At 36.7% G+C, this 27,212-nt stretch overlaps 1 protein-coding gene across 5 annotated transcripts in view; it reads left to right on the forward strand.

Annotated features, from left to right (window-relative positions):
- RGS12 (regulator of G protein signaling 12) overlaps window positions 1-27,212 on the forward strand; it is an 84,874-nt gene that overhangs the window by 33,921 nt on the left and 23,741 nt on the right. For 3 of the 5 annotated variants that reach the window (XM_005517874.3, XM_088056367.1, XM_014263136.2), the window contains 7 exons: window positions 7,880-7,901; window positions 16,092-16,261; window positions 19,358-19,450; window positions 20,583-20,726; window positions 24,168-24,347; window positions 25,561-25,714; window positions 26,955-27,031. In XM_005517874.3, the coding sequence (XP_005517931.2) occupies window positions 7,880-7,901; window positions 16,092-16,261; window positions 19,358-19,450; window positions 20,583-20,726; window positions 24,168-24,347; window positions 25,561-25,714; window positions 26,955-27,031 (840 nt within the window). Of the gene's footprint in view, window positions 1-1,287; window positions 1,987-7,879; window positions 7,902-13,620; window positions 13,880-16,091; window positions 16,262-19,357; window positions 19,451-20,582; window positions 20,727-24,167; window positions 24,348-25,560; window positions 25,715-26,954; window positions 27,032-27,212 lie in introns of those variants that run through there. The other 2 variants (XM_014263135.2, XM_088056368.1) reach the window with 2 other exon arrangements.

Raw genomic sequence — 27,212 nt, forward strand, 5'->3', positions numbered from 1 at the left:
CTTATGGCTAACATTCTCACCTGTTAAAATTGTGTGAGTACTTTTGGTCTTTCTAGGGTCATTCCTAGAGAATTTAGGTTGAGTGTTAAGTTATTGATAAAAGTCCTGTTTTGTGTTACCCCCAAGGGGTGTTCGCAGGAAAGTTCTTTCAAGCATTTCTGATCCATTTGTGATTTTTACTCATCCATTGTAAGGAATATTGTGCTCCTGATTATTTGTAATAGTGTTTCTAATTGGTTAAAGTATTGACAGTGAAAATACATTCTGCATCCCACTTGGTTTAGTGTCAAACAAGATGCAGTATTTAAACAGCTCTGGCATTTTCTTCTTTATAAAGTTCCACATTTTGAATACTTATCCACACACAGTAAAATTTTTCCTCTGTGCGAGTACTATAGGGCACTTGCTTCTGAAATCCTAGAATAATGGAGGGTGTCATTTGTAATTTTTAAAACACATTTCTTCCTCTCTACCCACCCATTTGTTTCCATTGCATTTTGTCATGGTGTTAAATGCTTGTAGGAGCATTAAGAACTGCAGTGGTGTGTCTATTCAAACAAGTAATCAATCAAAACACTAACTGTCCATCACAGCATTTGCCTTATGCCTCTAAAATTCTAGTTAGAATAGGCTTCATCTGCAAGTGAATTAAATTTCTTCCCTGATCACTCTAAATTAAATTGAGAAGATTGAGTTTTTCTGTTAACCAAGTCTCTTCATCGTAAATGCAAAATCGGAAGATGTGCAGGTTTTTACATACTGGCTGTAGCAAGTCAATCTCACCATGAAATTTGGAGTAAAGGCTCTTCTCCTTCCTCATTTTCTTTAAGTTCCAAGTAACATTAGCCTTCTTCACAGGGTTGTTTGTATATTAGGGGCTCAGTGTAGGAACTGTATGGATGTGGGGGTTCCACATGCACTGAAAAAGGGAGAAAGTTCCTCTTTCCTAAATGACTACTAGCACGTCCACCTAGGGCTTAAGGACATCCCACTACCATAAAAATGCCCAGTAATCACTCCTGGATTGCAATTCTGGTGTTTATTTTTAGCAGAAAATTGTGTTCTGATTCCTTTAAAAATAACAGCAGTGAATGATTTAGGTACTGTCACTGTTGTGGACAGCAGTAAACTTCCTGAAATGCTCTGCTTTCCATATAGAGTCTCTTGAAGACACCACTGTCACAGGCAAGTGAATTGCACTTCCCTCTTTCATTGCAAGGAGCCTATTTTGCTCTCTGTTCCTGAGGCTGTGTGCACAGAACTCTCTTGACATCAGCTGAGCATAGGTTCAGGTCGCGAGGGAGGAAGGGCAGAATAGCAGTTGGTTTCTGAAAGAAGAATTTTGTCTTTAGTGACAAGAGGCTACTTCTAGGTTTAGTGAAATGCTCCAAGTCTCCATGTATTGTGGATTTTTACGTGCAGTTTATAGTGTTAACCACTGAAAAGTTAAGCAGAATGGACTATTTGAGGTCCTATTTTGTTCTGGCTTGCATTATGTAAACCTCTGAAAATAGTGATTTACTATGTAAATGTTTCTCTAACTAATGTTAGGGTGATTAACTAGTGTTTTTTTGGAAACTGTCTTGGAAATCTGTTTTATTGAATACAGGACTACCATACTGTTCAGTGTCATTTTATTTTCCTGATTTGTTATAGGAAACGTTCTCAAATACAATCAGCATGATTTATATAAAATGATCGAGCTTTTCTGGTGAGAGATAATTGAGATCTAATCTGAATCCCTGACGAACCACAGCTTCCTGCATTGGCCTGTTGCTATTGGTAACATAAAAGGAGTAAAATAGAACTTCATACGAAATGCCTTTAAACTTTACTGGCATGTACAGGCATGGAACAGCATTGAATTTTTTAGTTTAATCTTTGAGAAGCCGACGTGTTAAGGAAATGCTTTTTCCGTATTAAGTGAAGATGAATTTAGGAAGAGTACTGCTAGGAAAAATAACTGCTGTTTCTTACGAGGAGCGGGTAAGTGATATGAATTATATTTAGCTAAAGCAAGGCATTGTTGCAGTGAGAAATTAGAATAGGCTATTGTTATTGGCAAGAAATTAGAGAAGCATGGTATCAGCTTCAGAATGCTTTTTGCTTAGCCTTTAAGCTCTTTTACTTTAAAGTATTTCAGTTAAAATTCCTTTGTAAATGCAAACGTTGGGTTATATTCTTAGAGAAAAGTAATATTGTTATACCAGCTAACACTGAGATTTTGATATGTATTTATGAACTATGCCCAGTGTGTATAAAGCTACAAAAACAGTATGTTTATAATTTGTGCCTATTATTTAATTATGTGCAATGTATTTTGTATATATTTTCTGTACCATTATATCAACATTACATCTTTAGGTAAGACTGTATATAGTTTGTATATATCTTTATAAAAATAATTTTAGGGATGATTTGGCACTTAAGGCATTGTGTTTATATGTGATAGGATTGGTTTTGTTTGGGGTAAAAAGTTGAACATTTATTTCTTACAGGAATTCCGAATGTCACATCATTTATTCTTCATATATTTTTTTTTATAGATTCAAATATTTGATAAAATTATACTGATTGTATTCAGTAAAGTTATTGTACAGTAGCTATACAGTATGCTTTTCTTCAGAACTCTTACTTATAGAATGCTTTTGTGTTAGCTGTTATAAATGCAGTTTGGTGGTAGAGAATTGAAAAGTGAAATTGTGTAATAGTCCTCCTTTAAGTGCCATTCTGGAGGGGCACTCTTCTCAAAGAATTCTAAATCATGAAATTAATTGCAATATTTTGAAATGGGGATAAGAAATCTGTAATGTTATGCTACTTTTTAGGTGATAAGTACATTTCAGATTATTTATTAGAAGGAAAAGCTAGCAATAATTGACAAGTAATATGGCTTTATTTTTTCTTTAAAAATGTTAGAACTGTGTATACCATATTTTGAAGTATGATCTCCCTCTCCTCCCTGAGACCACTGGAGTTCATGGCATGAGCTATGTTGATGCTGTAATATATTTAAAAATACATATGCATCATGTAAATCCTGCAGTAATGTGACTGAAGACCTTGGGATCTGCTCATAATTCCTACCTTGGCAAAAGGAGAAGTTGCTTCAGGTGATTTAAGAAGTAGTTTGAGCAAAACTAGATGCAAGCAGGCTGAGTGATAGGCTTTCCCTGAGATAAGTGACAGAATGTTTGAAAGTTGCCTCTTTGTATTCAGCCTGTAAATATTCAGAACACAGCAGATTTCCGAGCATTATCCTCAATACTGAAATCATAGGAGAAAATTGATTTAGAAGGTGGTGGAGCTAGGTGTGCTATTTGAACCTGAAAGGCTTATTTACAGGGACTTCATAAAAAAGTGTGTGAAGTGATGTTGTACTGGGTGAGTAACAGACTCTGGCAGCACTCAGAATTCTTTGGATGCAGCAAGAAGTCAGTGCCTGTATTGCAAGAAAGTGTGCTTTGGAAAGCCAACAGAGAGGTCATTTTTAATCCCTTTTATTCTCAATCTTTCTGGATGCCTGGGAAAAGAATAGACATTTCTATTTATAAAGTCTGTGATTCTGTCATTGTTAGAATAGGAGAGAGAAATACATCTTCACTCTCCTTACAAATTTTACCCTCTGTGTCTCAGGAGGAGTGGGAAACAGAGATGTCTTTTTTGACTCAGGAAAGCACTCACCCCCACTGTAATACACGGATGATTTCATGTTGCTCCATTTTATTTCTAAGGCCTGGCATTTCCCAGTATGTGTCACCCCTGCCAGTATCCCCCTCTTTCCCTTTGTTCTCCTCCAGAATTTGAGCATGACTTTGACTTGAGTGACAAACCTTGAGGTGGAGAAAAAGGACATTTTTGTATTGTGTTACCTGGGTAGTTGTGTACATGAGTTTATTTGCTCAATATAATATCTGGGCTATAGTTAGGGTATTTTTTGGTTTTCTGCATGATGTTGTTATGCCAGAATTGGACAGCACCTAGTAGTGACTAGGGACCTGATCCATGTAAAATGGAGCATGAAAGATGGAACTAAGTGGATAAGAGTTTGTCACTTGAAAGATGTCATCAGACAAGCTTCATGCAGAGGTGCACACATCCAGCAGGCTATAGTCCATGAAAGCTAAAAGATACAGCCTGTTTCAAACTTGTCAACTTTCAGCCTTATGAATTATTCTTCTCTATGCCCTCTCTCCATTTGTACCTTGTTGTTGGTGCAAGGTACTGTGTTGTCTACTTCTGTTCTGGAAAATAAGTTAGGTACTCACAAAGTAGTTTTATCCCTGATAATTATTGTAAGCTTAAACTATTTTAGATTTATTGGTAGCAGATCCTGAACACAGCATCAAAAGCTCATGGGCCCTTCTGGTTCAAAGAGAGATGATGCAAAGGGAACGTGAACATGTTTACTCTTATTCAGAACTTTATGCTATCAAATACGTGCTGAAGCGTTTGCTACTTTACGGAGACCTAGAACATCTTTTATGCTGTTTGGTAACTGGGAAGCCACTTTTCAGCTTGCTGGCCCTGGCACTGAGCATCTCTCTCAAATCACAAAGATCAAGATCCTGCCCTGAGGTCCCTGGAGCAGGGTTGCATCCCCCAACGTTGCAGGATGTGTGTGAGTGTTTGTAACTCAGCTGCTAGTCCAGGTAGGTGAGCAAGCAGAGTTCCCATGAAGAGATATACTGGAAGGCATTTTATCTTTCCTAAATTAGATTTATTTTTTGAATTTTAGTAATTTGTTACCATCAGACTCCTGGCATATACCATGGGCTTTTTCCTAAACCAATTTGGTAACTGGGGTAATTTGAAGAACCAATTTCAGTTCTTATCTGGTTGTGAAAGATTTGATGGTTTCATACAATTAGATTTTATCTCTGGATGACAGCTCATGTGTACATTCACAACATACATGTTCTGTTGTTTGGAACTGAACACTTAAATACTTTTAAAAAAATCATCACATTAGCTCTAACTGGTACAGAGTCATGCCCTGACTTTCCTCCTCTTTCAGAAATGGCTGCCTACAGGAGCTGTTCAATTTTATAGCTTTCTGATACATATGTTTTTCAATAGGTGGTTCTTAATATGTGTGTAGTGTTAAATTTCATCAAATAATCAAACTTTTTATGTGTAGTAGATCAAATTTTGTCCTGAAGAGCCTCCACTGATGGGAAACATGAGTGCTGAAAAAACAGCCCCCAACATAAAGTGAATTTTTAAAATGAGATCATCATAGTATTTAAAAAAATCTGGTCTTGCAACTTATACCTTTCAAAGACAAATCTAGACAAGTTTCAGCTGAACAGTTTAGAAGAGAAACTTCTTTGTCTGAATGTGGACTGCATGCAATTTCTGACAGGTTTATACTGAGATTTCTAAGTATTCAGAAACGTAGTTTGAACATATTACTGTGTAAGAATTCACAGTAATACTGTGAATTCTTACACAGTAATTACAAGCTTTAGTTTCTCTGTTTTATTGAATTAGGTGGATTTAGTTACACAAGTGAATTGAAAGAAATGTCCTTAAAATAGATTTTATTCTGTGATCTGTAGAAATAAACAGAAAATGTTTGGAACATGATAAGTATATTTAGTGACTCTGTAATGTAAAATATATTCCTCCTATAGGTGCTTTTCTAAAATCTTCTAACACATAAATTACTAAGGCCTTGCTTTGAGAGATTTTAAGATGCTGGTACATGTAATGTAGCATGCAGTAGACAAAGCATTTAAAATAAACATGCAAAACCAACTCATGGTGTGTTCACTGCGTTAACTTATGCTAAATGGATTGAGATAAAACTTTGTGTCCACTAATGACTGAACTTTTCTATGAAATTGCACCATTTTCACTTTAAAATTATATTTTTTGATTGTTAACTTACCAGTTTTTGACAGAAGTAGTATGAATATTCTTCCTGCTGTCATGAAAATCCTATTAATTTTGCTTCATACCTTTCAAAACCATGAAGAATTGTACTTGGTGTTTGAATCTAGGTTAATGAAAGCTGACAGTAAATGACCATTCCTAAAATACAGATATTTTGAAAGTACTTAGTTTTTTTTTTTGTCTAATTTGTAAACTGATACTGTTACTTTACTTTGAGTCATCCTTTACTTCATTCTTTGGAAATGACATTGAAATTGTTTATTCATTAATACTGTACAGCAATGTGACTAAGAAATTCTAAGCAATCACATTTATTAACCACATTTCAGTAATGCAAATTAAATTTTCTAAATTACAAACTGAATTAAGTTATGGCTTCTGGATGCATAAGATGATCACTAGGCTTGTGAAAAATAGAAATAGAAGAGATGTCCTAAGCCCCAGTGAAGGACTGTAACCAGAACTATGTTTTGGAAGCCTGAAACAAAAATTATTAAAGGGAGATGCTTGGATATACTTTTCATTACATTATTATGCTTTACAGATCCAGAAGCATTTATGTAGTTAAGCAAGAAGTGTCACCATTTTTTCATTTCTAAAATCTTTTCTATGAGAGGTGTATTTGTGTTTATCTGAGCCAGCACCAGGGAAATGATATTGATAGAGGTTAGTTGAGACTTTGAAAGTCCCAGAATACTTGTGGCAAAGACTAGATCAGGTCCTCTCCTGGTGATGGGAATGGTGAGGCCACAGCAGTTTGTAACAAGTTCTTCAGAGAGTGTTAACAGCAGTGTGAGAGCCTGCAGTGAGAGAGAGGAAGAAAGGAGAAGGTATTACCAAACGTTTTTGTGAATTTTGAAGAAGAGTGGGAGTGTTTGTTGCCAAGACTGAAAAATACAGACTATGAAGAGGTAGCTGTTAGCTTGAATTGTGTATGTATTTGTGCTTTTCTTCTTCTGTTTCTGACCGTGAAAAAGTTGTAGATACTGTAGGGCATTCTTTCCTAGGTTTTCAATGAGCAGTACAAATGAGGACAGTATTTTTTTTAACTATTCAGAAAGTTCCCTAAATGTTCAAGGACACTTTCAATGATCAAGGAAAGATTGGCCAAACTGAAGTAAAAATACTTTCTATTAGTCATTAAAAAATCTATGCAAACTTATATATAAAAATCACTCTTCTTCCAGACTTCCCTTAGCTGAGTGTCAAGGTTCAAACATTGGAGTACCTATTTGGGAAATGGTCAGTACTTGGATTTAATGAGGTGTTAGATGCCTTGAGGTATTTTATGATCAGAGTTGAGAAGTTTAGGGTAGATAAGCACATAAACTTTGACATTTCACTGGAATACTAATTGTCCTTGAGAATCTGATGTACAATATAGGTAGAGGTGGTGAGGAGTTCTTACTTGTTGGAAGTTAAGTTCTAGTTTATTGCAGGCACTCTGAACTTCCTGTTGTTTCTGTGACAGTCAGAAGTGACCGACAGGGAAAGTTTTTAGAATCACCTAATTGGCAAAACAGAAAAATGAGTTTCCATTTTAATGCCATGTATCTCCAAATACTACAGCAAATTAAAGTGCATGAGGTATTGTTTTAATTCATGTTGTTTTCCAGTCCTTGTGGGTCAGTTTTAGGTATCTGTGTTGTCACAAATACCAACTGATTGTCTCTGCCCATCTAATAAGGACTTTTGAGAGAAGTGTAGTTACCACAGCAGGAAATACTTCTTCCAGTAAATATTAATGGTATCAAATTCCTGGACAGTAGTGGTTGAGAGGCCTGGGGCGAATTTCATACTGGGGAGAAAAAAAACCTGTGAGAAATAACAGCTGGCTTCTGTAGGTTTTCCTCTCTAATATTATCTGTTATTAATTAGACGATACAAGTAGCTACCACTGCAAATACTAAGTGAAGCTCAGAGATTTCTGATACTTGCTATGAAACTTCAGTAACCCTTCTTTTTTTCTTTTTTATTGCAGTCAGCAACTGTTTCTGATGGAGGTAAGCTGAAGTTTGTTTTTACTTTTATAATAAAAAGTAATCAATTTTCCACATTAAGCAACATGGTATGTGGTAAATTATGTGATATATTACAAGATGTACGTCCAAGGTGGTGCAGAACTCTGGCTGCTTTAGGAACTGTGCCAGTGAAAATATTGAAGGATTGTGTTCGCATACTTTCCCTGGTTTATTTGCATAATATTTTTTTTATGGTACATTTATATATGCACATTTTTTATTATTACTAGGCTTCCTCATTCATAATAATAGAGGCAGAGCTAGTAGAGTTCTGTGTAATTGGATGGTAGATAAAATCTCATTCTCTGTTTCATTGTCCTTTACATACCTCGTTTGCTTTTAAAGAGATGCTCTAGCTTCTAAGTTGTAAGCTATGTTGATACATTTGTTGAGGTTGAACTTTTTAAAATGTGATCCTTTTTGAGAAGGAGGTAAGTAATTTCATATTTCCAAAATCCCAGCATGGAGCTTTTGTGCTTCTGGAGTACTTCTAAGTAAACTCCTCTTTATTGCACATAAGCTGGCTTGTTTTGATTTTAACATGCCTTTAATGTTTTAAAGGATGTCCACTCTTTGTTAAACATTAGAAGATGATTTCTCTGAAGTTTTGAAGTTAATTGAAACAGTTTAAAAAGGCTTCCTTAATGGAATAAAGGAATTTGTATAGGGTAGGGTATACAGGAGATGGCTTTTCTCCTTGTCTTCCCTGGTAGGAGTTGGTTCACTTGATCCAGCAGAGAAACTCACGTATTTTTGCATTTGCTGTTTTTTGATAACATTACAAGACAAATTTATTAAATAGAAAGGGCAGAAGGGAACAAGCTGTGTTGCCATAATCAGTGCAGTGAAATTGGAAAAAAAATATTTGGAATTGTAAGGATAATTTTTTTATACTTCATGCAAATGTAAATGCAAATTAGCAATACTACTTACAAAACTTCTTCATATCTTAATTTCTGATTCCTTGTAAGACTAAAACTGCACTCGAGAAAAACATTACTGTTTTGGTCCTTTTGCTGGAGCCGCTTTCCAGTGGCTGACTTTGTCAGGTATTTTCCTTCTCTACTGCTGACACGGTGTAATACTTTACTGTACTTCTGTCTGGATGAGAAGGTAGACTCTGTGTTGTCTGCAAAGTGGCAAAACAACAAAACAGAAAATAGTAGTGTTTATTCTGCTTTCTATTTCTAAAACATAGCATGTATTTTTCTGGGAAAAATACGCATTTTTTCCTCCCAACATGTTACCAGCTTGATATAAAAATCAAAGCAGACCACAGACTTTCTGATTGTGCATGTAGTTGTTGAGGACCAAAAATTTGATTGATTTTTTTTTTTTTTTAAAGTAAAATGCAATGTACTTGCGTCTTGTCTCTACGAGGGTTCCGGTTCTATATTAATGAAAGTTATTTTGTTGTTTATCCAGACTTGGAAACCCCTGTGATAGTACTCATACAATAATTATTTCAAGATTTATATCCTTTCAGCTGAAAATTAATTTTAAAAGTTCCACTTATTTTTGGTTCTTCTAATATGACTTGTGTCTTATTCCAAATCTGTAGGTAACTGTTTTCACAATTAATTCTATACAATATTTTGAACTTATGAAATCTATGGGCCATGTAAGTTTACTGAAGTGAAAGAACAACCAAGAGGTTATGTGCAATTTTCTGCTGAGTTGTATTCCCTATTTTTTCAGCTAGTTCAGAATTTAACATGAACTCTCTCTTCATTGTTAAATGCTACTTAAGAAGGGGTATAATTTGTGTAAAAAGTAGTAGTTGGCTATATTGAATAATATTGAATCAATGCTTAAATACCCAGATAGTGAATTGGAAAAATAGGAGCCAGAGAGACTGTAACCAGAAAAAGTGAGATTAAATAAATTTCTAATTCAGTTTGAGCTAAATTGAAGTTCTGATTCATGAGTGAATTATATTTTCTAGCATTTACTTTCATTGAGTATGGCACAGCACTGAAATTTTTTCAGTTATCCTTAATCTCACTAACATGCAAATAGATCCACAGACTTTTTGAGAGTATGTCTAGTTTGGAGAAAATTTTACCAGTGAAACCATTAGTACAGCACTGCATACTTCTCTTCCTAGACTAAACCTTTATCATCACAGAATGATTTAGGTTCCCAAAACCCCCCTGCCATCCAAGCTGGCCTTGGCACTTCCAGGGATGGGACATCTCCAGCTTCTCTGGGGAGCCTGTTCCAGTGCTATCATCACTGTCAGAGTGAAAAATTTCTTATATCTAATCTAAATCTTCTCTCCTTCAGTTTAAAGCTATTACCCTTTGTCTGCTCTTGTCAGAAGTCCCTCTCCAGCTCTCTTGTAGCCCTCTTTAGGTACTGGAAGGTGCTCTAAGGTCTCTCCAGGACCTTCTCTTCAACTTGGTATTATTAGTTAGTATTAGTATTTCTACGTATAACTAGATACTATAAATACTGCTGTTAAGCTTTAGTTTGGGAAGGAAATTCATGTGTAAAAAGAAATTATGTGTTTATATACATCTCTTCAGTGTGGTGGAAGGCACAACAGTTCTTTGTACATTTTCTTTCCAAAGCTGATGAAGATTTATGTCACATGGCTTTTATTATGTTGGAGCCCAGCCCTGGAAACCATCTACCCCTTGTTGTGTTTATTTTATATTTTACACCCTAACTTGTGCAAGGCTGGGATGTTCTTATGAGCCAAAACTCTGCACTTGGGCATTGCAAGAGAGCTAAAGTGTAAATTAATGTTGTTTCCAGACACGCTGACCAGTGGCAGCTCTTAACTGTAATTGATTTGTGTAATGAATTGCAGACAATCAGAATGCAAACTGTAATAATGCTTAGATGTAAGATTACTGCTGTAGATCAACTAATCTGCAGCACCTCTGCTCTAGGAGTAGCAGGAACCATTTTATGTTACTACAGCGACCTGTAATTAGCAGGTTTCTCTTACTTCCCACCTGAGAAACTGTCCTTTGCTGCTGACTGTGGGAGCAGTGGGAGTGTGTACACAGCACGTATGTTTTGAGCACTGTGCCATCTGAATTGTCACAGGGATGATCAATAGTCCCCAGCTAATGTCTGACTTGGCTATTTATACCCAGAAGGCACTTTAGAAAGGGAAAACCTTAAGGTCAAAGGATCTATAACAGAAGTACCATCATCATTCGTCTCCCAGACAGAGGTGGTGAGGTATCTGAGCTAGTGAGAATGTCTGAGTCAGTTCTCACTTGCTATTCCCTGCAGAGATCAGTTCCACAAAGCTGAAGTCTGTTATTTCCAAATACTTCAGCCTAGCAGGTACTATATGCACATATTTTTTCCTAAGATACTACTTCGCTGTAGTTTCTGCTGATTTTTGCTTTTAGTGTCCATCACTTAGAAAGAATTTTCATAAGGAAAAGTGTTTGTAAAGATGTTTCTGAAAGGAATCTGATGTTTGCAGTAATAAATAATGTAATACTGTGTTTTAAAAAGTAACTGAGGAAGGTAAGGCAAAAAATTCGCAATGAAGTGCAAAACAAAGCAAAACACTGTTTATGCTTTTTACACTATAAATACAGATGGATTATTTCCTCTAACAGGTATATGACTTATTTGACAGTTCTGCTGGTGGAGCATGCTCACTGTAGCTGTGTTCCACTGTAGCATAAATAATTCAAGTTCCTTTAGCAGCAGTGGCAAAAGGTCTTCTCTTTAAATTATTTATGTAGCATTTTATAATGCTTCGTGTTAAGTATACTATTGCTTCCCTCTGCTTGGAGCCACGAGGGTAAGGAATCAATTTGTTTAGAATGGTGTTAGAGGCTCCCAGGAATTGCTGTGGGGAAATGTGTTAGCTTCCCTCATCCCAAAATTGCAGAGGAACAATGTGCTGTACAGTCAGAGTAATCTACACCCAATGGGTTCCGGGACGTTTCAGCTGAACTTGGTATGGATTCAGAAGGATGGCTTTCAGTGAAGGGCTTGAAGTATTTGATTAAGTGGCACCACAGTGGTTCTTATCAGCTTTATCCAGGTAATGTGTTTAGTGATTAACTAGAATATCTTAATTATATGACTGTATGTGTTCCGATGATTACGAGGAATATGCTTAGCTTCTCACAACAATAAGAAGTATTTGTAGGCTGAAAAATGTATACAAAATGCATACAAAAGAGCCTTTCTTTATTTTATTCAGGCTTATGGCTTTATATTATCTAAACCAAAAGCTCTGAATCTGTCTTGTCCTGAATACTTTCAAGATTTAGTTTGTTAAATGCCTGTATTTCCTTACATAATACATAAATGTTTTTGTAAAATAAATAAAACCAAGACCCTCTATGGAATGTGTAAACATAAAAAGTGGAAAATATTGGGTTTTGGGATTTTTTAGGTCCCATTCTGTATCAGTTCTGTATTTCCAAAAGATAATAAGGGAAACTGAATGTGTTTGCACTCAAAGTAGTTTTTCCTCACTAGGCATGGTTGCTATCAAGCAGAACAAAAATAAAGTTAGGTCCCTGGGATTTGAAATGTTTGAGCAAGGAGCCTCCTTTCACAGGTGATACAAGATAAGTCGGTGCTTCCAACAGCGATGACAAAGGAAGGCAGGCATTTGGAAACGTCCCAGCATGGCTGGACTCCATGTTGTCCAGGCAAAGCTGGGATTTTTCTCATTAAACTCTGGCATCCTGAGATTCCCAATTGCTCCTTTTCTTTTTAAAAATACTTTATGAGGGATCGGAGGAGTCGGAGGAGTCCACTTTGCACACCAGCCCTGTGGTGAGAACATTTGAGGGAAGGAGTCAGGGCTCTCTGTTTCCTCTGATGATCATCACAGAGGGCTCATTAGATGAAATATGTGACCCAGTTGGAAAGTTTCTCCATTCCTGCTTTCCAAGGTGGGCTGTGTGTACCTAGGAATGCATGAGCTGTGAGAGTCAGGAAACCTGATGCTGGAGTCTTACATTGGAAACATTCCTCTGCAAGAGCAGTGGAGCAGGCATTATGCCTTATGCAGTCTTCATTTAAGTGTGATTTGGATGAATTGGGTACTAATGTTAGTGTTGGGGGGTGTTTTTCCTTCCATCTGACTTTCTTTTTCTCCAGTTCCACATGGTGTATCTGCGCTAGGCTGTAACTGTTTTAATTGCAACTGATGATCTGGGTGGTAAAAGAAAGCAGAATAATGAAGCCTTTTCTGGCGAACAATATTTTCTGTATTGTTTTCAGCTTGACAGGTACCAGAGCAGAAAGCTTTACAGATTTTAAAAGCAAACCAACTGCATTTTTTAATTAAGGGAAACCAAGGCTGTGCCAGGGTTAAGTATAAATTAAAATAGTTATTTTTGAAAAAATCTGAATTACTTAAATTAAATCTACCAGAACAGAGACAGTTTACTGGGAATGAGTAATCCCTTAATGTTGTGTTAACACATTGGAGGACCCGTGCCAGTAGCACCTTGGTTGTTGGAAATAGTCTTATTTTGGTTCATTTGTTTTCATGGGATCTCCAGAGTCGGGAGTGTATCAGAGGAGGGAGAAGCCAGTGCAGTTTAGAGGAGTGTGACTCTGAGGAGCTGGAGAGAGCAGGCAGCTGGTAGCAATTAAAGGTAGTTAGCAGTTACCCACCGGTGTAAACACTGGGGGCTGTAATTGCAGTTTGGTTTCCTTGCTGCCACTGGGAGGGAGGTGATGCTGACTGGCTGATGATTGCTGTGCCTGCCACTTCCCAATCCCTCCTGAGTCCTAAGGCACTGGGACTCCAGGATCCAGAGTTGAGCACTTGGTGTGGCTCCTCCCTAATTTCTGTCAGCCAAGTAGGTTTCAGGGATTTGGCATGTGGGATGAGTTTGCCTTTCTGACTTTGCCTGAAAGGAACAAGGAAATTTTCATCATTCATCACTGGAGAACGCTGGGGATTGAACCCTCCAGGAATGAGGCAGTATCTGAAACTGTTCCAGATCTATCAAGAAGTGGGTGTCTATTTATATCCTGGACTGTAAAATAGAACATATCCACCTGCAGAGTAAAAGCAAAATACTTCAGATAATAAATTTAGATATCATTCTCTTCAGATTCACATTAACTTCTTTCACAATAGTTTCACTGTGGTGACAGGTATTCTCTAAAGAAGTTGACTTGCTTATGCTCTTTCATATGTTTTAAAGGAAAAAGTGAATAAATATTTGTATAAGAAAACTTGGCATTATTTGCTGAGTGGCTGTAATTAGCTTTGATTAATATGATGATTAGGTGAAGAAAATTATTTGTATTCTGAATTGCTACTAGTGCCCTTAAATATTATCATTGTTGAAAATACAAAGTTACATTTTGTCCTTCCCTCATCTAATTCTGTATCTTTGTCTCACTTATTTTTGTCTTAAAAAATAGCTTTGCTTACAGAAACTCAGAGTAGTTAACTGTTACATCTTAGTGAATATTTCTGAGAAAAGAAGATGTTTTAAAATGAAGTTTCAGGACTCTTAAATTTTTTTACCTTATCTTTACAAATATATTTATTACTTTTTCCAATGCTTGTAGCTGTTTTTAAATGGTGTATTTTTTCAAAGCTCTTACTTCTAGGGAGGAACAGTAATGTTTTGTAACATGAAGTTTGTGAATGCAAAGTGCTTTCAAATACTTCCAACATGAAAGGAGACCTTGGGAGATTGTATAAAGTAGGGTTTTTTTTGTGAAATTACTGACTGCTTTAGTTAGTCTAAGTGATTAACTGAGGAAAATAATAAAAATGTCCCTGTGAAGTGTAGTCCATTTCTGACTGGTTGTGAATTCAGTTTTCTCAAACAGATTGTCACATCTTAAAGCATACTTGCTTTTCCATTTGGCATAAAATTGCTGAATATGCCATCTATTTAATTTGAGGGTATTACTTTCTCACATCTGTTACTGCAAATTTTTCAAATAATTGAATGTCTGTGATTTTTTTCATCCCTTCATCAAAGAATCTCATTCAGTTTGACATCTCTCTATGAGCATGCAACTTGTCCTGCTTAAAGTAGGGAGATCAGACCAGGTAGCTCAGGCTTTAGTTGTGTCTCCACAATGAATTAAGCCTTACATCGCCTCCGTGAAGTGTGAGTGGTGAGTGCAGCATTACCAGTTTTACATTTGTACACAAATTTGTGTACATTTGGGAGGTGGAGGAACTGTCCTGTAAAAGGGCGTGTGAGAAGTAAATGACAAATCTGTGAATGGAGCCCTGTTGTAAGCAGTTCCCTCTCTTAGAGAAGCCATTTCTTTCCCCTTTCTACTTCTGTGAACAAATGGTCACGTTGACATTTTTTGTGTGCTTATTTTGTTTACTGACATGACCTGGGGTTTTTACTTGAAATTGTTAGGCTGCTACACAGGGATTTTTTGTGTTTCCCTGAATTCTCCATGGGTTCTTGTTAAATTGTTTCTCAGAATAAAAGATCACTTCTGTTTTTTCAAGATCTAAATAATTTGGTAATTTCTCATCTTGGAGTCTCCAGATTACTCCAGTATGGCTGGAGTCTGGAAGGGATCCCATAATAAACCATAATAAATTGAGAATCTATGGTTTGATGTCTTTTACTTCCTGTGGATGAGGAAGGCATCCCTTACTAGCTCACTTTCCTAATGTTCTTTTCCACGATTGACACCTCTCCTAAATTTTCAATATTAATGGGAATCTTGTATTTCCATGTAAAATTTCACAGATTGCCTGTCTACCAATTGAAGCATATATGAAATTTTGCTGTCTCTTATCACCTAATAGGTTTTTGTCCACATTCTGGTGAACAGTGGATTCTTGAAGGTCAGTTTGCCTTGGATAATCTTATGAAGGAGTGCAGTCCTTAGTGTGAGGAAATATAAAGAGGAAAATGTATTTTATTTTGTGAAACAAGAAAAAAGATTTTGTTTTGGGTCTGCTCCTTTTATTTGTGCCAGGGGACTGCTGTTAAGACACTCATTTAATTTTCTTTGCAGTGGAACACGAGAAACTTGAGAGGTGTTTGGGACGTTTTTTTCTATGCAGGTGCTCTTAATAAAAATGGGAGAGGGATATTTAGAAGTCTGCACCACTGTGAACAGGATAAATCAAATAGTGATAAGTGAAAGCAGTGACAAATCAAATAAACAATACTGACGAGTAAAAGTGAATAGTACTTTATTGACAGATTTAATTTCCTTTATTAACAGAGCTGAATAGCACTGAATTGAAAGACTGCATCAGTGAAAACAGCCTCAGTAGCAATGCCAGCCTTCCCAGCGTGCAGAGCTGCCGGCGACTGCGAGAAAGGAGAGTTGCAAGCTGGGCTGTTTCCTTTGAGCGTCTTCTTCAGGATTCTGTCGGTGTTAAATATTTTTCGGTGAGTTTTGAGGGACAATAAGAGGCTTTCCAAAATACCTGATACTGCTACAGTAATTTTCCTGTATTTTCTTTTTTTTTTTTGTCTTCTTGATACTGTCCTTGCACAGGACAAGAGACAGAAATTCATCCATGCTCTGTTGTTGTCTGAGCATCTTTCTGAGTCTACACAAGTTCACAGTTGAGTAAGAGCTCATAGTAATATTCAGTTGCCATGCATTTCTGCATAGCGAAGTTTCAGGTGAAAATGGAAGCTATATTTGGCTTTGTCTGGGAACTTTTAGAATGCTTCCCTATTTTGTAAATTTTTTTTTTTGTATCTGTAGCCTTTGTACAAAAAGAAGGAAGTACTTTTGGTAGTTCCCTAAGAGTGGGGCGTTATTCACATCTATCTCCTGAAACACTGGAAGCCACAGAAAGGAGTTTTTCAGTGATAAAGTGGCTTATTTTCCTGCAAAAGGTTTTTAGAAATACTTTTTGGAAGTAGTTATGGTAGTTAAGAGCACTGGTTAAAACCGCAGCTTGAAGGAGTAATTCTGAGTATTTGCAAAGCATAAATACTTTGCCGTACATAAATGCTGTTCTGCACAGCACATTTATGAAGTTGTAAATAATATCTCTATTTTGCATGCAAGAAAACTGAGGGTATATACTTTTGCTTTGTTGCACCCTGAATGGAGTATGCTGCTGATTCTAAATGTGTTACACAGGGACAGTTTGTGCTGCCCAAGTAATTTTCACAATGAGAATACAAGAAAACCTGTGGTATAGGAGAGGTAGATTATTGGTAACTGCAGTAACTCAGAAAGACTCTTTTGCTTCATACAAAAGTGTTAAGAGATCACAATGGTTAATAAACAGACTTCCATGTTAACTGGTGGGGGAACCCAAAACCCACATTAACAGAGAACATCTGTTTGCGGAAACAGAGAAGAGGAAAGCAAAATAATACATCGTGGATATTATGTTCCTTGGTTTAGCAGAGTAGTCTGAGAGTTAATAGCATTTCTGTTTTCATACTGAGGCTTCTTGTCAGGCTGGAGGAAAATTACAATTCTAATCTGATGTTAGTGTCCACATGACAAATGATGCAGTTCATGGGGCTGCTACTGGAAGTTCAGTAGCTGACTTAGTTCTAATTACTTGTAAACCTTCAGTGAACTTGTGTACACTTAGGAAATTGCTGCATTAAATTTTTAGCTTCTATGACACTTCAAAACTTATGTTATAAGCATAAAACCTAGTTCATATAATTTAAATGAATTTCCAGATAAAAGGTTAAAGGTACACTTCATTTCAGCAAAAGCCAACCTTAGATATTCTGGAAGTTTTACTTTTCCCTCCATTTTATTCTAATTAGAACTGCTTTTTATAAACACAGCAAAATTCTGTGCATGTCTGAAAGAAATACCCACTTTAAAAAACAATTAGGGAATGTTAAATTTTATGGTGTGCACCACCATTTTTTGAGGCCCAGGAAATGCCCAGAGCCATCGCTTAGGTTTATTAACCTGGCTGCCATAAGCCTGCGCAGTTACAGATTGCTGCCAGTATGCAGGAACATTGAGGCACCAGCATTCAATTCATGGTTGCATAGCAAGTGTCTTGGTGCATTTGGGATCCAGCATCTGCCTTTCCTGAGGACAGCTTTGTCACAGAGCAGGAATTACTCTCTAAGAGGGAGAGACTTTGCATGTTTTGCAAATAACTCACGCTTTGCATAATAGCTGCTGCTTAGAGCAGTCAGCCAGGAGGTGAGGGAGCTGTTTGCAGGTTCCCCCTCCAGGGGTTCAGACCAACCTCTGCAGCTTTCCAGCTGTGGGTGAAGCTGCTTGGCTGCCTGATGTTCCAGCTGGGGCACTGCTCAGCCCTTCTGGGGAAGCTGAGTTGTTGCTGTGCCCAAATCCTGTGGCACTTGGAAGCAAGTGGGAGATGGACTCTAGGTTCACAGGGAATGTGCCAAGGGGGAAGTAGGCAGCAGTGTTCTGGTTCTTGCTCACTAATTTGATTCTCTTTTAATATATAATTACATGTAAAGTGCAGAAATGTTCCCCTGACTGATCTCTGGATTGTCTTTTTTGCGTTTGGTGTCTCAGCTTATGTATCTGAAGAACTTTAAAATCAGAGCTTGCTTGGGCATTTAGATTCCCTGTATTGTGGTTTATCTCAATTGCTTTCTTGCAGCTGGACTCCCTAAATTCTATGTAAGTCTGAAAAACACAAATAAACTTAAGGTTGTTTCTGTGGAGATTCGTCTTGCACAGCTTTCTGAGGCTGCTTTGTATGATAAAGAAGCTTCACTGATACCCTTGTGACAGCTGAATGAAGGTTGTGGTGGATCAAGTGTTTTTGTTTTTATAGCTTTATTTTCCCCCAAAGGTTAAAATGCTTTTAAAATGCTGAGAGAATATTGAATTATGCAGATTTGAATACGAGACAATTTGTGCTTGTAGAGTTTTCCAGCTGAATCAGTCCCAGTGTTCATTTGGACCTTAGGTTGCTGTAATATAAATATCCTGATTATTGCATGTTGTACTGGGAGATATTTTTTTTTCCTCTCAGTGAGTATTTTCCAAAGAGAAACCATGTAACCACAGCTAACACATCGAACAGTGATAAAAGATTTTCCTTTTATAGTTGCCATGTGATACAAAAAGACATTGTAATGAATCCAGAACTGATTATGGGCACTTCTTGATAAACATCTACTCTGTTATATCAGCAGAACTACAATTAAAGACAGCTTACTGTGTCACTTTTAAATCTAGTTTACAAACTATTTAAATTTTTATTAGAAGTTTATTCATCAGTTTATACAGTACTTAGAATGAAATTTCAAACTTTTGCTTGCAAAAGATTTGATTGTAACTTGATGCATTCTTCTCAGTTATATACATTTAAAAAGACACAAGAGGGAGGGGGAGCACCAGGTATGTATTGGACATACATTGATTTTTACTTTAGAAGAAAACTGGACTGTGAGACAGATTGAAAACTCACCTTTGTGAAAACTTTCCAAGCGTTAGAAATATGTTGTTTAAGCTGGCAAGTAACTTTTCTTTGAGACATTTATTTATTTGCTTCTTTTTCCCCCTAGGAATTTCTACGGAAAGAATTTAGTGAAGAAAATATTTTATTTTGGCAGGCCTGTGAATATTTTAACCATGTACCTGCACATGATAAAAAAGAAGTAAGTCGATGTTGTATTTCAGTACCATGTGTTGCTTCTTCAGAAATTATTACTCCTTCAAGATTATTGAAACTAATGGAGCAGTGCTTGGTCTGTGTACTGTGACATCACCAAAATAGGGTTGGATGACTTAAATTTAAGATGCTGGATATGTTTAAACTACAGCAAAGTGCAGAGTCTGTAACTTGCAGTGTCTGTAAGAGCGATGTAAGCTATCCTGGATGTTGGAAATGGCCAGCAGTGGTAGCCCAGTGTATGGAAGTGCAGAGCAAGTAAATTGAACATGTCAAGGAGAGGCCCCCCTGCATTCTTTCAGCTGCCTCCACCAGCCAAGGTTGTATTTCTAAATAACTTAGATTATCTGCTGCTCAAAGGGTAGGGCTCTCATGTTTGTTTACAAATTATGAGAATCTCTATCTCATCCTTTTGAGGGAATCCTACATTGGTCAGGCAGTTTGGGTGAATTTTGAACTTTGTACAGGTTGGCAAAACTTCTGTCTACACCACAGCCAAATCTAGTCAGATTTATGTGGTGGAAACAGCTTAATCTTCCAAGTCTCTCTTAATTCTTTTGTCTACTAATGAGGTTTTTTTCCTTCTACTTTTGTCTTCAAACAGTGTATTTTCTGAACACCACCCTTAAGGGCTGTGGGCTCAGCTTGGTGGGTCTTTCATTATTTTCGTGATGTGGGTATTTCAAAGTAAACAAGTTAAAAATCAGTGGTTTTGACTGTAAATATTCATATATATACTTACCTTTTTCTCACTTCTAGAAATTGAATCTTAGAGGATGTATTTAAATTGTTACATATGTTATGTAAAAGGTCTAAAATTTAAAAAAATCTACTCTCTTTTTCAAAAAATACTTGCTGTGCTTCACTGCTTGATTATTTAAACTTTTATTTGGAGGAAAACTTTTATTGTTTAAGGAATATTTGATGAATATTTGTAATCTTAAAGGAAAAACCCTATTTATGGGCCTAAAACTGGCAAAACCTGATATATGAAAAATACATATATGAAAGATTCAGGAATGGCTATCTGTTTTTGGGTGGAATATATCAGTGTAAGAAATGCCTAGCTAAAAATACATTTTTAAAACCAACATACATTTAGCATTTCTTTTCTGTAGCTTTCTTACAGGGCTCGGGAGATCTTCAGTAAATTCTTGTGTAGCAAAGCTACAACCCCAGTTAATATTGACAGCCAGGCACAGCTGGCAGATGATATTCTCAATTCTCCCCATCCAGATATGTTCAAGGAACAGCAACTTCAGGTAACCATAGTAACCATGAATGCTCTATATTTATGTCTGTTATCTTTTCCTTTATGATCTATAAAAATAGTTTTACATGCTGTATATTTTAGACTCTGTTGGAAGAATAGAAAAAAGGCTACTTGACTGTTTTTCTGTTATGTGTGGAGAAAATTGTCATTTAACTAAAAAATAATCTGAAAAGTACTATTATTGAAATGAGGGTTTAGTGCAAGTAAATAATTCCATATGTTGCAGCACCATTGCATGGAGTGTTTGCATATGGCTGTTTTTCTTTGGTGGATATTGGGTACACAAATAGTGTCTAATTTTGGTTTTTAAAATGTCAGTTATATTAAAGGAGTTCTTTTATGCTTTAATACTGCTGTCAGGCAAAGAGATTTTAAAACTGTTGGAGTCTGAAGACCTCTGAAGTGGATGTATTTTATATAATTATTGATAATCAGAACAGTCATGCAACAGGATACACTTTACATTTCCTGTAGAATTTAAGTTTCTAGCTTTTTTTCTTAAGTTATCTCTTTTGTAACTCTTCCACCCTACCAGTTTATTAGTAGAAGTGATTTTGATGCCATCATTTTGAAATCAAGGCCATAGCTTTAATGAACCAGGTCGCAATCTCAGTGGGCAATCTGAGCAGCTGGGTATAGTGTCATCCTCCCGCAAAGTGGAGATAGAAAGGTATGTCTGACTGCTGGTCTGGTAGCTTCCAGCATTATAGCTACTGCTTAGACACCTCCCAAGCCTGAGCCTTCTGTGGGAATTACCAATCACCACCTTCCCAGACATTTTTTCATACATTTGTCATCCTGGTGTTGTGGAGACTATGCCTGAATTCCTCCTTATCCTCTCCAATTTATTTGGTGGAGAACAAGGTGTCCTGATGAGTCAGGTGACAGGGCTGATGCAGGTTTTGCCCCTTTGAAAATGCTCTATCCTTAGCTGGAGGGCTCATAATGTGGGAGAAGATGCTCATAAGAAGTCCTGCTGTGGGTCCAGTCCCAGCCACAAGGCCTGTCTGTACCTGACCTGCTTATCTCAAATTGTCAGTGCCTCACTCAGATCCCTCAGTCAGTTCCTTCCACTGAAAAGTTAAGCAGGATGAAAGTTACTTCTGCTGAGGGACATGGCCTTGGAGCTTGTCTGAGATGCTGGTAGTGTATTGCCTGGCTGAGGTCAGTGCTGGGAAATCAGCTGCTTGGTGACCCTTAATTTCTTGGTATCAGTGAGTGTCTCTGCAGGTCAGTTTGTGGGTCTTGGTGGATGGCACCACCTTGAGATCACACAGCTGTGGGTTGTGCAGTTACTGCAACACACCCACAGACTCTCAAAGTTCAGCTTATGGTGGTGACACAACCTTAATAAAGCGAAAGCACAATATTTTTTAGATTTGAGCACTGACCACATAGTGCAAGGGTGTTGCTCTGTGGTGGTTGTTGGATGAGTGTGGTGCTGGGCAATAGGGAATGTTGCTGTAAGGCTGCAGAGGAGCTGCAGAATTGTGTGGGAAAGTGCCTTGGAAACACTTTCAGGCCGTTTTTTCCCAAGCACTGCCTGTTGGGAATACCTCTGGATGTTGCCCTGTGTCCATGTCCTGACAAATTTGTCTGTGATCTTGTTCTTAGAGGTTGTAATAGCAGTGTGGATGCAGCCAAAGTACCTAGTTAGGATATTGTTCTTTTTTGTAAATTAAGAACAAGCATTTTCAGTGTTTCTGGATGGAGGACAGTGTAGAGTAACATAGCATGTACTTTGTGTAGAGTTGATATGGGTATACGTTTTTCTACTCTTGTTTATCTGAAAACTTCAAATTATGCTTTTAAAATATATGTTTCTTATTTGTAAGAATAAACATTTGCTAGCCGTTTCCAAATAAGCAGAAATCATTAAGATATGCAAATATGATAATAATGCTAAATATAGGAAATCATGGATGTAGACTAGAAACATAGGGCAGATGATAGTCAGCTCAAGGTAAATTAGTTACACTCTCATAACTCTGTCCAGCAAAGTTAAAAGGTTGTAATTTTTTTGCTGTGTTTTTATGTATGTTTAATTTGCAGACTGTTAAATCTAGCATATACAGAAGTATTTTTCCAGAGCTTACCATGTGAAAAACAGTGCATTAGAAGGCCCAACAAAGATGACAGGCAGCATCTAAGTAGGAATGGGAATATACAGAGGGGAAAGTCAAAAACATGGAAGTTGGCATTCAGTTTGAGTCAGGTTCCTGTGACTCTGCAGGATCAAATTCTCTCTGCTCTATCTTGCTGTTTGCAAGATAAGTTTTGGGCTAAAGCCTGTTGAGAAGGATGTGTCTGCACAATGTGAAGCGTGGTTTCCATCTGCAAATGGTCCACTCTATCTCAGTGATGGACTTTCCTGTATACTCTTGGGAATGTCATAACCTGCTGGGTGGTGCATACCTTTCTTTGCCTGTGGGGAATTTGTCATGTCCAAAGAAGTAGCCATTCATACTGTTTTTTCAGATAAACTGAATCACCAGAGAAGATATAGAGCTGAAAGTATGGATTCACTTAAAGCAGCAGATTTGCAAAAATGGAACAAAGAATGTAAACGTTATCTAGCATTTAAGAAAAAGCTCTTTTTCACTTTCAGAAATTTAGCTTTGGTTAAATCAGCCTCAGATATTTGCTCCAGGCCTGGTACAGAGCTGCTTTCTTCCTTTGTGGTTAAAGATAAATGTTGATCATTTAATGTAAACTATTCTCTTTCAAGATCTACAGCACCTTGATTATTGAATTGTCCAGAGATACCGATGTGCCTTTTCCTTATCATTGGGCACATGGCCCTAGTTTACTGTAAACACTTGTCAGTTGTTCTGGGTTAATGGCTGGACATGATGATTTTAGAGGTCTTTTCCAGCCTAAATGATTCTGTGATTCTGTGAACATTATAGATGTTGTAAAGGACTCTCAGCTTCTCCTCACATCAGCAAATCACTTTGTGTATCTTGTATCATTGTGTACTGCATATTGTGATTGTATCATATTTGTGTATTTTAACTTTTCTTGTTCACAGCTGCCTTAAAACACACTTTATAGCTTAATCTTTTCACATACAGTACTAGTGTAATAACCTGTAAAATGTTTTAAATGGCCAGCTTGCTACATGCTCCTCATAGAATGGCATCAATGCAGTAAAAGAGGATGGTGTCAAGACTCTACAGCATCTCAGCTTGCACTTGGCACAAATCATAACTTTTTTCTTGAACCTAATAAGGGAATAGATCAAATTATGTTTCACTTTAAAATGGGTGCAGTATATTTAGCCAATGTTTAAATCTAAACAGAAATACCTATGCTGTTTACAACATGGATGTCCTGAATTTTGTGGGAGTTTCCTGTTGCAAAGTAGCATCATTTTGTTGATGTGTTACTCGAATGTATGTAACCATTATCCATTGTGGTTTAATTTCAGATATTTAACTTGATGAAGTTTGATAGCTATACTCGCTTCCTCAAATCCCCCCTTTACCAAGAATGCATCTTAGCTGAAGTGGAGGGACGTCCTCTTCCTGATCCTCAGCGTGTTCCCAGCAGCCCCACTTCTAAACACAGCGTCAGTTCAGAGAAGTCCAACATGTCAACACCAAAAAAGGTGACCTTTGCATTGCTGTTATCTCAAAACCATGTTTTTAAATAATGTTTTTCAAGTTCTTTAGAAAATCAAAGATAACATATAAAATAAAATTATAATGTGTGGTTAGAGATGCTGGTAAATATAATTACAAAATTTTTATGTACCCAGGAATATACTTATTTTTTTATCCTTGCCTTTGAATCAGTTTTCTAGATATTGAATTTCTGAATGTCATTTTAAAACTTCATTATTATTTAACTATATATGTGCAAATAAAAAGTAAGGATTAAGAAGCATATTTTAGTTGAATATGGGAATTAAGACATGATAATTTAACCTTTGATGAGAGGAGACATTTTATCCTAGAAGTTTTGGAGAAAGCTTAACTTTAACTAATTTTTGCAGAGGGTAGTTTTTAATTTCTTAGTGCCTGCTAAACTAAGATAATTCTGTGTTAAATAAGTACAGTTGCTTAAAAATTAGACCAGTAGTCATACTGACTGATCCCCTGACATTATTTAGGGTTTATTTTTTCTTCTTGTAGATAATACCACCATAGCATTACATAACTGTATGGGTAAATTATAACTTTTCATTTTTCATGTCAATCACTACAGATTACCCCATTTGCCATTATGTATTCTTATGACTAGGAACCTTTAAAAAGTAGCATTTCAAGGAATATTCTTATAATCTAACAAGAATACTAGCTTGTTAAAAGCAAGTTTAGTTTAATATCAAACATTCCTGACATTTGTATTCTTCAACTCTAATAAATACTAGATTATACTTGTAAATGTTAAACAGTACTTTGTCATTGTCCTTGAAAGCTGCTCACGTTCAAGCCTAGCCTAGGAAAAGCACCAAAGTAAAATTCAGTCTTTTAAAAGGCCTTTCCACATAAACTTAGGCATTACTGGTGAACTGGGGACAGTTCTTTTATATTTGCTGGAGCTCTTGATGGCTCATTTCCAGCTACTGTTTTGTACTCCGTACCAAGTAGCACATTTCCATCTCTGTATTTCTTTTTGTTGCCACTGGTGAGGTTTTTTTGGGTTTTTTTGATTGCTGCTGAGAGGGATGCTGGCACAGACATTTGTGCGTGGGGTAAAGAAGGCAGCTAACCTGGCCATCACACTCTTGTTTTAGGAAGAAGTGTGGGAACGTTTATTTTAGACAATATACTCACAACTGTGATCCAACCAGTGATTTAATTGTGTTTTGGTGATAGCTAAGTGGTAAGTCAAAGTCAGGAAGATCTTTAAATGAAGAGTCAGGAGAGGAAGACACTGAGAAGAAAAAAAGGGGAACATTCTTCTCATGGTCAAGAAGTAAGAGTTTGGGAAAATCACAGAAGAGGAGAGAAAATGGTGATTATCCAAACGGTGAGTATCACATTCCACTTTGTTTCAAGGGTGTTTCAGCAACAGATGTGACTAATCTCACCATGGTTAGTTGCTATCCAAGTGCATTCTTGGGAATGGCAGAGGAAAACGACTGTCAAGTCAGAAGGCTGTAGTGAGGCTAATATTGCTGCAGCTTTGTGGAAGAAGATGTACAAGTAAATAGATGAAAATATGACAATATTTAAATTTGTTTTTACTGACTTCCACAAGACTTTTTTTTTCCGCTTTTTGGCACATGCTGCCTTTTTGTGTGGTGGTAATTGCTTTTTCAAGCAGAGAGCTACTATTTTTATAGAAAGATCATTTCAATTCTTTACAGAAAAGTCCAGGAGCAGTACAGCGAATAGTGCTATAGTTACAGCTATTTAAAAATTCCTCCATCTGCGTTATCCTACGTTTCTTTCTTTTATCAGTAACACACAGGTATGTTCACTTTTGAGCAGTCACCATCTGTTTTCACCTTCCCTGACTAAAATAGGAGAGTCAGAGGTGTGAAAGCCCTTGTGACCTGCTGTTTTGTTATTTGTGTTTGAGAGTTTAGGGAAGAGTTCCCTTAGGAAAGCACCTGTACATGGCCTCTAGAGGACATGAAAGTTTTGCAGTAAATTATTCTGTTGAGTTAAAAATAATGAAGAAATTCCAGAGAAGCACCAAATTTGGTCTGTATTTGATACTGTAGTTTTTACTTCTGCCCAGACCCACAAGGTACCTTTGATCACATGGATAATTTGAGTGTTCCTAGTATAGTCATATGTGAAAAGACATCAAAGGCATTTGCTGAGATCATAGACATAACCTTCTGAGAGTGACTAGTAATTGTCATAGATTTTAGTGTTCTAACACCATACTTGGACTTTTAAAAATATTTATCTCCCTTGAGAATATCTGAAGAGACAGAATAATTTGTAAGATGAAATATTGAAATCTTGTTAAATCTAATTAGCTAAAGTAATAGTATTTTTTTAGAATTTTTTTTTTCTTTTTTAATATAAAAACAAACGGGTTTATTCAGGGGTTACATAACCAAGAAACACTTGACCAAAAGTTGCTTTGGCTTCCATGCTTCTGTGCATGGTATGATGATATGGTGGTTTCTTTCCTTTTAATGAAAAAAGAAAAAATTGTGACCCAACAAGCTAATATTTGAAATATTTTTTTGTATTATGATAAATAATAAAATAAGCCTCTTTTACTGATTGCTGATTCTTTGCACAAACAGATTCTTTTCAGTCCAATGGATTGTCATACAGACGGGAATCACAAGGCTCCATGTCATCCACTGCTAGTCTTGACTTGGTAATGGCTGCTTCTTACTAATGAACCAGTGGGCAAGCAGATAAAACAGTGAATTACTGATTTTCTAAGTAGTGTGATGCAGCTTGTTTGACGTAATACCTTGGGAAAGGTTTTTTAAGTGATGCGGCTGGAGCACAGAATGTAGTATTAATCAATTTTAAAGTGTTAGAAATGCAATAGA

Source organism: Pseudopodoces humilis, chromosome 6 (genome assembly GCF_049639895.1).
Source record: "Pseudopodoces humilis isolate 2021_Gansu_Grassland_sample_001 chromosome 6, ASM4963989v1, whole genome shotgun sequence".
Classification (NCBI taxonomy): Eukaryota; Metazoa; Chordata; class Aves; order Passeriformes; family Paridae; genus Pseudopodoces; species Pseudopodoces humilis.